The sequence below is a fragment of the Amblyraja radiata genome, chromosome 37, assembly GCF_010909765.2.
Source record: "Amblyraja radiata isolate CabotCenter1 chromosome 37, sAmbRad1.1.pri, whole genome shotgun sequence".
Classification (NCBI taxonomy): domain Eukaryota; kingdom Metazoa; phylum Chordata; class Chondrichthyes; order Rajiformes; family Rajidae; genus Amblyraja; species Amblyraja radiata.
This window is the reverse complement of record NC_045992.1, coordinates 6,919,641-6,932,291: the sequence shown is the minus strand read 5'-3', so window position 1 is coordinate 6,932,291 and position 12,651 is coordinate 6,919,641. Positions and strand designations below refer to the sequence as shown.

The following is a 12,651-nucleotide window of genomic DNA, read 5'->3' as shown; positions in this document are numbered from 1 at the left end:
AACTCTGGACAACATGAATGGGTGACGTTTCGGATCGGGACCGTTCTTCAGACCTTCCTGCAAAGTGCTTATGGGAGTCTAATTTTCAGCATATGAGCTTTGCTGGCTAGACCAGCATTTATTGTCCATCCTGAACTGCCCTTTAGAAGATGGGAGTGAACAACCTTCTTTGATCCCTGCAGTCCTTCTGATGAAGGTATTCCTTCAAGGCTCTTGGATATGGTGTTTCAGAATTTGGACCCGGCAATGATAAAACAATAACAACATACTTATGATTCAGGAGAGTGTGTGCACATGTCATAAGTTCATATGTTCCATAGAAGGTCATGGGGTGCTTCATTTGATGAGAAATGGTTAAGGGGTTTGAATATTGTGCAATCAACAGTGGGCATCCCCTCTACTGTCCTTACAATGGATTGGAATGACCATCAATAAAGCTGCCAACAATGATTTGATGAAGGACACTGCCCAGGGGATCTCCTGCAGTCATGCCCTCAGCCTGGGATCGTCGATGTCCAACAGCCATGAACATCTACCTTTGTGCCAGCTATGAATCCAACCACTGGAGATTTTTCCTTTGATACCCATTGACTTCAGTAGGGCCCTTTGAAGCCACACCTGGTCAAATGATGTCAAGGGCAGTCACCTGTGCAATGTAGCTCTGGCCCCTGTTTGGATCAAGGCCTTGGGCCTGAGGTCACGTATTCTGATAAAACTCAAACTAGGTTTCAGTCTGAAGAAGGGTTTCCGACCGGAAATATCGCCCATTCTGTTTCTTCAGAGATGCTGCCTGACCCACTGAGTTACTCCAGCATCCTGTGTCTATCTAGAATTCAGTGGAATGTAATGCCCAATAGCACCATCAACATCACTTTGTTGATGTTTGAAAATGATTTGCCCTGCTTTCGCTGGACAGGATACAACAGGGCCATTTTCCACATTGCTGGGTAGATGCTAGTTTTGTTGATGTTCTGGAACAGCCGGTTAAAGGTGGCACTAGTGTAGGAGTTAGACAAAAATGCTGGAGAAACTCAGCGGGTGCGGCAGCACCTATGGAGCGAAGGAAATAGACAACGATTCGGGCTGAAACCCTTCTTCAGACTAGTGTAGGAGTGCTGGACTTCAATATTAAACCTGGTCCCATTGCCTTTAGTGCATCCAGTGCTCACAGCCATTTCCCAATGTCACATTGAGTGAATCAAAATGGTTAAGGAGTGGCTTATGTGATGGTGAAGATAGTGGATAGAGATATGATAGCAAATCATCGGTGGGGGTGTTGTGCAGCTCCACACTGCGACTGCCCAAATATCACTGTGCCTCCACAGTGACTGGAGAGAAACACAAATCTGATGGTTCATCATCTATTTGTCTTTACCCTTCCAGTAGCTGCCCACCTCCCCAGCCCTACCACCGCCCCCTAGTCCCCTAGTGCCCAGTGAGTCTCTGTATGATTCCCACTTCCACAATCTATCCGCACACTTGGATGATCTGGCAAAGAAAAGGGGAATGTTCCCAAGAGCTTAAAGACTTGTAACAGTTGGGGAACTTACCTGTCCATTCGGACAAGCTCATGCGATCCTGCAATTAAAAAGAAATGAGGTGAGAAAAAGCCAAACATTCCAAATGAAGATTTCAATAGAAAAAACACAGACAATGTTGAACGTTTAATGTTTACATTGCATCTAAGTTCACAAGATATAGGAGCAGAATTAGGCCATTCGGCCCATCAAATCTAGTCTGTCTATCAATCATAGCTGATCCATCTTTCCCTCTCAACCCCCTTCCCCTGCCATCTCGCCATAACCCCTGACAACCGCACTAATGAAGAATCTATCAATCTTCACCTTAAAAATATCCATTGACTTGGCTTCCGCAGCTGTCTGTGGCAAGCTCTGCATTACAGTGGACTATTGGACATGGTGGGTCCACACAAAGCCTCCTTGTATCCATCTCTATGTAACACAGCCTTCCACAGTCTCCTTGATGGGTTTAGCAGGCTTCCCCTTTAATGGGCTTCACCTGTTTAAAGGTTAGTTTCCAGAGGGACATTTGACGGTGTTGATGCTGATGTTTTACTCTGTACCAACTTGGCTGCGTCATGGAGCGATGTGCGGGAGTAGGAAAGTGTCGTGTGATGCCTGATTATCATCAGCAGTAGCTGAAACCTCAGACATTTTTGTTAAGCCCTGTTTTAATCTGGTGGGGATATCACCTACTAAATTCTGCTGATTATGTTAGACTTTCTCTGACTATCAAACCACAAGCCCCAAGCGTTTTGACTTTAAGTTGACGTCGCAGAACGGAATTGTCGAGGTGCTGCCTACAAAGTGAGTTTGGCTCCATGGCTGTGCCCGAGGGAATCAGAAAGAGCAACATGAGATGCCCGCTGACTCTGTGAGTCACGATGCTCTTTCTGATGCCACAAGTTGCAACCAAGAAGGATCCTCCGCGAGTCAGCTGTCCCGTTCAATAACGTCGTGGTTGATACTCAACAGATTTCCACCTGATCTCCATAATCTTTGATGACACAATCATAAAACACCTCGTATCCTGAGATCTCCTTCTTGGTTGCATTAGCAACAAATTGGAGCAGCAAATGACAAAGTCCAGTGCATTTGTCAACCTGAAGCTATACTCCCATTGCTCTGCATTCTCCAGATTGAGGAACCGGTTGCTTAGCATCACCCTGTTAATCCTTTCAAGGTTTGTTTTATTTAGATTACTTGATTTTCTTGTCAACGCTATTGGGTTTGATCCCAATCGACGTGATCTCTCCTTAATCCTCTTATCAAGTATCTGAGGTAATGCAGGTGAAAATGTATCTGGTAATGCATGAGATTCGTTTAGTGTTTAGTTTGGAGACACAGCGTGGAAACAGGCCCTTTGCTCCACCGAGTCTGCGCCAAACAAAATTTGCCCGTACGCTAGTTCTATCCTACACGCAAGGGATAATTTACAGAAGCCAATTAACCTACAAACCTGCACGTCTTTGGAATGTGAGTGAAAACTGGAGCACCGGAAGGAAACCCAGGAAGTCACAGAGCTGCCTGCTGAGTTACTCCAGCATTTTGTGTCTCACTAGATGCTCGAGTTAATCTGTTACTTACTTCTGGCACCCGTCTCCTGCCTCTGTTTGTATATGAGCAGTAGAATCAAAGGGAGCGACAAGATGGTGATCACACATCCCATGGTGGCCAACGCGATAGCTGTGGAGGCTGGGGTAATAATCAAAAGCCAAGTGATTATTCAGTATGCTTTTCCAATGTCAGATACCAGCACTGTATGGAACAAAGATACACAAGTACAACATTGGCGATATGCAGAGTACTGCCCTGCCGACTACAAATTCAGAAGGTTTAGAAGGTTCATTGTAGAATGAAACAACCCGTCACGCATTTTGGTCCTCATTGCTCAGTAAATATTTCATTTCAATATTTATATAGAACAGGGATTCCCAATCGTTTTTTATTCCGTTTACCCCTGGCAACTCTAATAGCACCATAACAATGTTATTTCACTTATTTATGAACAACTAATGATGAACAGATACCAGTATACCAGAACCAAACACAGTCAGTCAATGAGAAAAAATATGTACAAATCCAGAATCAAGGGTTTCGAACCAAAACGTTGCCTATTTCCTTCGCTCCATAGATGCTGCTGCACCCGCTGAGTTTCTCCAGCACTTTTGTCTACCTTCAACAAATTTACCCGCTGGGTCGGTGAAATTTACCACCTGGGGGTACATTTACCCCAGGTTGGGAACCCTTGATATAGAAGATAGACACATAAAACGGGATCAATTCAGCGGGTCAGACAGCATATCTGGAGAAGAGGAATAGGTGAAGTTTTGGGTCGAGACCCTTCCTCAGTCTGAAGAATGGTCTCAACCCGAAATGTCACCTATTCCTTTTCTCCAGAGATGCTGCCTGTCCAGCTTTTTGTGTCTATCTTCTGTATACACCAGCATCTGCAGTTCCTTCCTACAAACTCATTGTTTTTTTAGTTCTCTTTGGAAGTTACTAATAATTTGCTATCACATGAACAATCGAGATACTTTTTCACAGCACACACCCTTGTTCTGAATAGCTAGAGTAAAGAGGTCTCCTCTGACGTGCGTCTTTGGGGTAGATTTGTACCATGTGTTGGTTTGCCAATAGTGAACTCATCCAAAACACTGAGACACAAGAAACTGCAGATGCTGGAATCCTGAGCCAAACACAAAATGCTGTGGAAGAACTCAGTGGGTCAGGCAGCATCTGTGGTGGGAATGGACAGACATTCCCTGTTTGAAGAGGGGACCCGACCTGAAACGCCGTCTGTTCGTTCCCTCCACAGATGCTGCCTGACACACTGAATCCCTCCAGCACTTTGTGTTTTGCTAATTCTAGCGTCTAAAATGCATTGTTATGCATGCAGCAGTCATAATGTGGAATGGATAATGGTGCTGCATAAGTTACACAGCGAGCAATCTCACCATTTGTAATCAAGGAGTGCACGTCAAGTATCCTTGTTTATTGCATTAATTTGTCAGCTTCATTGAATCCTTCCAAAGACACAGTAATTTGCCCCCAACCACTGGCATTAAATGCTTGATCGCGCAGCAAATGTGCATTGTACTCTGCTTCAAGATTCAATTCTATTGACTTCGTCGACAATGAATTTTAGAATCAGAGCACAATGTTCAAATGTCACTATATCAGGTGGTAGTGACTGCAAGCAATTACCTCCTCCATTAGTTCCTATACCAAGGTGCAGTATAATAAAGAACCTGTCAACTTAGGTACCGCTGATGGATGGCCCGGCTTGGGAAGGTGGGAGAACAAAGGGGAACTCGGTGTGAGGGAGGGGGCTCTAGTTTTAGAGGCAGACCAATTTCCCCCTGGGGATGAATAAAGTTTTATCGTATTGTATCGCAAAATTATCCTTCATTACTTCCATTACTTGTGGCGGTTGGTGTTAGAGATACAAAGAGGCCATGAAGGGCCTGTCCCACTTACGTGACTTTTTCGGCGACTGCCGGCACCCGTCATAGGTCGGCGAAATTTTTCAACATGTTGAAAATTCAGCGGCGACCAGAAAGACACTACGACTCTTGAACCTAGGAGACTAGGAGACCTCTCACGACCATACAGGCGACTCCCTGGTGACATGTCGCGGGGTGAAGCCTGTGTGGTCGTGAGTAGTCACCCAAAGAGTCGTATCTTGTTCTGGTCGCCGCTGGATTTTCAACATGTTGAAAAATTTTGCCGACCTATGACGGGTGCCGGCAGTCGCCAAAAAAGTCACGTAAGTGGGACAGGCCCTTCATGGCCTCTGAAAATTTTCAGCAACCTGTAACGACCTATGACGGGTGCCAGCAGTCACCGAAAAAGTTGCGTAAGTGGGACAGGCCCTTAAGGATTTGTTTCTCCCAGGTGTATGGAGCAACATCTTACCTTCTGAGTCTGATACTCCTTTCACATCTTGAACAGCACACTTTCGGTTAGAGGCCTGACTGCCGTTTGCTGCAAAATATGAAAATATTTGGATTAAGCAGTGATCTGTTGGTGTTTCACCATCATTGCCTGACTGTGGTCCCTTTGGAGAGAATATAATAACAAATTGGGGAAATTCCAATGGCAGATCCCATTCTTTGTTCTATCGAACCGAGCACACAGGTGTTTCTGTCACATAACTGGAAACTTATTCATGTACTTTCTCTGAAGGCATTTTCTACATATCTATCCGGAGGTTTTCTTTTACTAGCTTTGAAAGATTTGTATTTATGCCATATCTTCCACTATCTCTTGTGATTCGCAAAGTGACTACTTCTGCACTTGAAATGCAGCAGATTATGTGTACACAGCGGGATCCCATTGATTACATGCATCAGGGATGGCCTAATAGCCAGTCAGAAGATTGTGAGAGTTAAAGATAAAGATCGATCTCTCGTGTTACTAAAGTACCAGAAGAGTGCTGCATTATCAGTGGTTCCATCATGAGGAAGAGACACTAAACCAAAGTTCTGTCCACAGTTTCAACTGGATTTAAAGACCACTTGGATCGATTTCATTGAGGGGTGTACATCTCCCACGTTGTCTTGGCCAATGATTATCCTTCAATCATTGTCGTTACAAACAGATTATTGGGCATTCTCAAGTTGACATTTGTCAGAACTTTGCAGACATTAGCCACCTGGGCTTTACATTACGTGTAGGGAGGAACTGCAGATGCTTGTTTACACTGAAGATAGAAACAAAAAGCTGGAGTAACTCAGCGGGTCTCAGCATCATCAGTCTGAAGAAGGGTCTCGACCTGAAACTTCACCTATTCCTTTCCTCCAGAGTTGCTGTCCGACCCGCTGAGTTACTTCTGCTTTTTGTGTTTATCTTAGATCATTACATTAGTTTAGTTTATTGTCACGTGTACCAATGTACAGTGAAAAGCTTTTTTGTTGCGTGCTATCTAGTCAACGGAAAGACTGTATATGATTACAATCAAGCCGTCCAAACTGTATCGAGACAGGATAAAGGGTATAACGCTTAGTGCAAGGTAAAGTCCGATTAAAGATAGTTCGATGGTCTCTAATGAGATAGATGATGGTTCAGGACTGCTCTCCAGTTAGTGATAGGATGGTAATTACCCTGATAACAACGGAAGAATCTGTCCCTGAATTTGGATAATGGAGTTCCGTTATCACAGTGACTCCGTTTGAGACGTACCTTGCTGGTTGTAACATGTTGTGAATGGTCTTGAGCTAGAATAGCTATTGTAGAAATGCTAATTTTTATATTTTGTTAGCTATAAAGAATATTTCACAGCTGTTCATTGAATATTGCTCAAGAATCTGGGGTAGACTTGAAATATGATGCACTTTGGTCCAATAGTTTTCTGGGTTTTTTTAATGTCTCTTTCATGTGTGTATTATCCCCCATGCGATCTGGGTTCAAGGGACTCTTCCTCAAAGCCAGGCTGCCAGCTCATCTCAAGCCAGCCTTGTGCTCAGCTTTGCAGCTGAGGCTGGTTTGAACAAAGTTAAATACTGTAATTGGTTTCAGAAACTGTGAACGTCCAGTTGGAGTAGGGATGACTTGCAATCGTTGTAACTTGCGGAGATGGGTGTGTTTCTTTGAATTCCACCAGCCCAAGACAAACATTAGACAATGGCTGATAGGTTTTCAGAGGATGGCGGAACAATCTCTCTTCTTCCTATAACTGAACTAGCTTTAGCTGCCTGATGGGTCTGAAGAAAGGGTGCTCGACCCGAAACGTCACCCATTCCTTCTCTCCAGAGAAGCTGCCTGTCCCGCTGAGTTACTCCAGCATTTCGTGTCTATCTTCGGCTTAAACCGGCATCTGCAGTTCCTTCCTACACATACAGTAGCTTTAGCTGTACTTTTATCACAACAAAGTGTTGACAAAGATTAATGGGATCTGACTGAGATGTGCTGGCGGTGCTCTGGAGTGAATGAGAAGTGGAAATAATGACCATTTACTTAAATAAATGTGCGGGAGAAAATAATGAGACTGAAACCGATAAATCACAGTGACATCTTGACCGCAACGCCAAGGAGGTGAATATGGAGAGGAATGCGATGGGTGATGCCTTGCAAACTTCCATTGGTTCTAAGACGGTTACTGCAGATTGGGCAGTTGAAAATGTGAGCCTACTATTTAATAAATGTGCAGGACAAAACATGGGGAACCATGCATTCGTCTGACATCAGTGGTGGGAAATCTATTATTGAGGAAGTGGTAATGTTGGCCATTGAAAATGTTGAAATCGGACAGAGCCGATATGGATTTTCAAAGGGGAAATTCAAGGGATTCTTGAGATTCGAACCAGCAGAACAGATAAGTGCTGAGTTTGGACTTTCAAAAGACCTTCAATAGAGCTTAACAGACGAAAAACAAGATGCAATCTTTCCAAGTGTGGACTGAGAATTGGTTAACGAGAGTTGGAATTGAAGCATGGAGCCCAGCTGTTCACAATCCATATCAAATTATTTGAATGCAAGCACCTAGTATTATATACCGAAGCTTACTGATAATGCAAGCCTAGTTGGGATTGATTTGTAAGGATCATATGGGGAGGTTTTGGGGGATATAGACAGGTTAAGTGAATGGGCAATTATGTAACATATGGAATATAATTACCTTTGGTAGACCATTTGGAAATGAAGTATCTTTTAAACCATAGAAGGTTGAAGGGTATTGGTGTTCAGTGGGATCTGGGTATTCTTGTGTATGAATTACTGAGTTAATTTGCAGTACAGGGAGCATTTAGGAAATATGTATTGTTCTTTAATGTATAAGTGTAGCAACTTCCTACTGCGATTATATTGGACAATGGTATTATTTTGTCATTTTATAGACAAAATAGATGTATAAAACTATCATTTTATAACTCTCCCCACCTAATCAAGGATAGAGGGAGCATGATAAATGTTTGGCAGTCGAATCTTGATTTGCACAATTTAACCTGTAGAAAGGTGATAAACTGACTGGCCCTACACTCTTTAGGGTTCATAAGAATGAGAGGTGATCTAATTGAAAGGTACAATATATTTACAAGGCTTGATGGAGAAATGATGCATTCCTCTGGGCTGAATAGAACCAAAGTCACAGGCACAAAATTAGAGACCACATTTCAGGAGATGAGAGGAAATGCCTTCATCCTGGCTGTGGTACATCTTCACAATTGCCACAATATATTCCATATTTTCCAAGAGGGATGGGGGAATATATTTAAGACAGAGATCAAAAGATGTTTGGCTGTTAGAGGAATTGAGAGATATCTGGTTAGTTCCGGAGAGTGATGCTGAGCTGAATGACCAGCCATGAACTCACGGAATGGCAGAGCGAGTGTCAGAGGATTAATGGTTGCCAATTTGCTTCAGTAGTTTGTAGAAACATAGAAACATAGAAAATAGGTGCAGGAGGAGGCCATTCTGCCCTTCGAGCCAGCACCGCCATTCATTGTGATCATGGCTGATCGTCCCCTATCAATAATCCGTACCTGCCTTCTCCCCATATCCCTTGACTCCACTAGCCCCTAGAGCTCTATCTAACTCTCTCTTCAATCCATCCAGTGATTTGGCCTCCACTGCCCTCTATGGCAGGGAATTCCATAAATTCACAACTCTCTGGGTGAAAACGTTTTTTCTCACCTCAGCCTTGTACACTTGTGTCGTCCTTAAGTTGCCGAACGTACAGCAAGCACAACCTCACTAAGTCTTGTCCAAGTTGTGTCATCTGTGCTTGTGAAGCATCCCTTGGTACGGCAGCAGAGACGGTTTCAGCACAACCACAACACTACGTATGGGTTCACGACTTGTGCACCAGCTGCCTGCAACGTTTCCTGCAACACCGTTTTCAAGTGCAAAGGAAGCGTTGCATATTTTTGACATTTGATATTGCAACAGGATTTTATGCCAGCCATCTTTAGGCCACCCATATTAATTCTTGCAAATGCTTTCACCCATTCACAATATCCATATTATGCCTTTATCTTTGGATAATAATCTGGTGGTGTGGGGGGAAAGATCCACCAAGCAGGTCCGCTGTTTGCACTGTAATACCTTATGCATAGCTATCCCCTTCTGCAGTAAATATTGACACCACGTTTACAAAAACTGTAAGATGGCAGAGATAGACTATTGTGGTTATCAGTCCCTTGTAACAATGCGTGATACAAGGTTTAGTTCAACGGTGACATGACTAGACAAAAGAGATCCATTCCAATAACAATCTCTGTCTGTCCTTCAGTAAGTCTTAGTTTACAGTTTGGGGTGGCACAGAGGCGCAGTAATAGAAATACCTCCAGGTTCAAGAACAGCTTAGTAAAGACAAGGAACCGCAGATGCTGGTTTACAAAGATCGACACAAAGTGCTGTGTAACTCCACGGGTTAGCAAGTATCTCTGGAGAACGTTTTGGCTCAGGACCCTTTTAGACGGATGGCTCCTGTTGTGCCCGATGAGGTTATTCATAGCACGGTAAACACTACTGGAGACATTTAGGGGTCAGGCAGCATCTGTGGAAGGATATGCACACTAATGTTTTGTGTTTTTCTGGGCTAAAAGAATGGAGGTGAGGTAGTCAGTATAAAGAGCTGGGGAAGTCCAGGACAAGGGGTCACAGCTTAAGGATAAGGGGGAAATCCTTTAAGACCGAGATGAGAAAAACATTTTTCACACAGAGAGTAGTGAATCTCTGGAACTCTCTGCCACAGAGGGTAGTTGAGGCCAGTTCATTGGCTATATTTAAGAGGGAGTTAGATGTGACCCTTGTGGCTAAATGAATCAGGGGGTATGGAGAGAAGGCAGGTACGGGATACTGAGTTGGATGATCAGCCATGATCATATTGAATGGCGGTGCTGGCTCAAAGGGCCGAATGGCCTACTCCTGCACCTATTTTCTATGTATCTATGTAAGAGGTGAGGGGTTGGGGCAAGAGTTGGCACATAATACGATCTAGGTGAGATGGGGTTGGAGTCAAGTACGGGAGGGGTGGGTGGGAAAACAACAGAGTCTTGGATGTGGTTAGTGAGGTGACCAGGTGCTGAGGGAGATGGAAATAGATGGGGATGGAAAATGGGAGCAAATAAGGTAGGTAGGATGAACGGATGGGAACAGTGGGCCTGATACGAAGAGCATGTGCCGTCCACAGCATCTAGGATAATGGCGATAACCTTTGGCGCACAATAAAGTCCAGTAACCTCCACTTAAAGATAGTCCGAGGGTCTCCAATGTCTTTAGACCCCATCTCTGTGACCAGGTTTTACGGTTACGTGTAGGCATGTGAGTGAGTGAGTGCAGATCCCAAGGGAGTCGTTTTGTAAAGAGACCTACCACGCACAATCTTGAGCTCCATGGTCCCATGTACAGTGAGTGCGATCCTTGCGTGCTGCTTGCTTTCCGGCTGTCTGTGCAGCTCGTGCACGACGCAGCAGTATATTCCCTGGTCATCATGTACCAAGTTGGTGAGGGTGACCCAGAAGGTCCCCTTGTGATCGGAGTTCATGTAGACCCCATGGTCTTTGTACTGATTGTGGCTGTCCCTTTTGAATGAAGCGTTACGGATGTGGGTCTTCTCCGCACATGTGTCATTCTTGCTGCGGCTGAAGTACCATAACTTGGCTAAGTGGTCGTGCCTGTACATGAGGTGTCCAGACAGGCTGCACTTAAAGGTGACATTCAGTCCTTCTGGACACGAGTAGACGGTGTGATCAATCGATACCTTCAGCTCCGTGGCCTGACCTGAAGAAAAAATCAGAATCAGAATCAGAATCACCTTTATTGTCATGCAGACCTTTCGGTCTGAACGGAATTTCGTGCCTGCAGTCATACATATAATAAAAATAACAAAAACACAAATTTAACATCCACCACAGTGAGTTCACCAGGCACCTCCTCACTGTGATGGGAGGCAAAAGTCTTAAAGGGAAAGAGGTATAAAGATTGTTAGTCCAACCAGACATCTCACGTCAAGAGGTCCCAAGGGACTTTACAGGCTGTGAAAAAGTTGCAAATTAAAATCAAACTAAGCTAAGTGGATGACGCAGTGGCTCAGTAGAGTTGCTGCCAACAGTGCCAGAGACCTGGGTTTGATCCTGACTATGGGTGCTGTCCGTACGGTGTTTGTACGTTCTCCCTGTGACCACGTGGGTTTCCTCCGGGTGCTCCGGTTTCCTCACACACTCCAAAGACATCCAGGTTTATAGGTTATTTGGCATCAATAAAAATTGACCCTATTATGTAGGATAGCACTAATGTACGGGGTGATCACTGGTCGGTGTGGGCTGAAGGGCCTGTTTCCACGCTATCTCTAAAGGCTAAGTAAAAAGTGCAATTGGAACATTGTATGCATCATTGTGAGCAACAGCAGCATGGTGACTATGGGGAGGTTACATGGAAACACTTTTGACTCCCATACTGTTTAAATCCAAAGCAGCTTTTTTTTCTGCTTGTCAATTTTAAAGACCACCTGCAGTCAAAGTTCCTACGAGACAAATGGCGTCTGATTACTGAAGGGAAAGTGATACGGAAACAGTTTTGAACCCTAGATATACACCCTAAATGCTGGAGTAACTCAGCGGGACAGGCAGCATCTCTGGATAGAAGGAATGGGTGACGTTTCTGATCGAGATCCTACTTCAGATCTTGCTGTCCTGCTGGAGCATTAAGCCAGCATTTTGTGTGTATGTTGTGTCTAAACCAGCCTCTACAGTTCCTTCCTACGCAGTTTTGAACCCTATACTTTTTAAATCCAAGGCTCCTTTTTCCCCCACTCATCAATTCCCAAAGTAGCATTTAAGTGGTTCTCCAGTTCCCAATTAAACTCTGTGCTGTGTTGCCTCAGATCTTGCTTTCCAATCACCTTGAATCTCTCAGCTGTAGTCACCGAGCTGTTTGCCATGAGAACGGGGTTCTACTGGAGACATAAACATTAGCAAACAGCTGAATTGCATCAATCAAAGAGCAGCTGAACTGTCTCTTTCATTTCCTCATCACAGTGGGAAGTATACCCTGAGCCTGGCTCACAGGTGCCTTGGTTATTTCTGTCTGATTCTCCCAATATAAGCAAGTGCACTGATCCCAATTGAAAAATATCTTCAGATAGACAAAGGCTGATTAGGGATATTGAACATAGTTTTGTATGTGGGAG

The 12,651-nt window shown here is 44.2% G+C and overlaps 2 protein-coding genes across 3 annotated transcripts in view; one reads left to right on the top strand and one right to left on the bottom strand.

The window, feature by feature from the left end:
* cdh23 (cadherin related 23) overlaps positions 1 to 12,651 on the top strand; it is a 556,325-nt gene that overhangs the window by 440,994 nt on the left and 102,680 nt on the right. The window lies entirely within an intron of this gene.
* The window catches only part of vsir (V-set immunoregulatory receptor), a 38,904-nt gene that overhangs the window by 253 nt on the left and 26,000 nt on the right, over positions 1 to 12,651 (bottom strand). The window contains exons 2-5 of the mRNA XM_033012751.1: positions 10,836 to 11,243; positions 5,439 to 5,507; positions 3,104 to 3,215; positions 1,551 to 1,578 (exon numbers count right to left, since the gene is read on the bottom strand). Of these exons, the coding sequence (XP_032868642.1) occupies positions 1,569 to 1,578; positions 3,104 to 3,215; positions 5,439 to 5,507; positions 10,836 to 11,243 (599 nt within the window). The 3' untranslated portion in view covers positions 1,551 to 1,568. The remainder of the gene's footprint in view (positions 1 to 1,550; positions 1,579 to 3,103; positions 3,216 to 5,438; positions 5,508 to 10,835; positions 11,244 to 12,651) is intronic.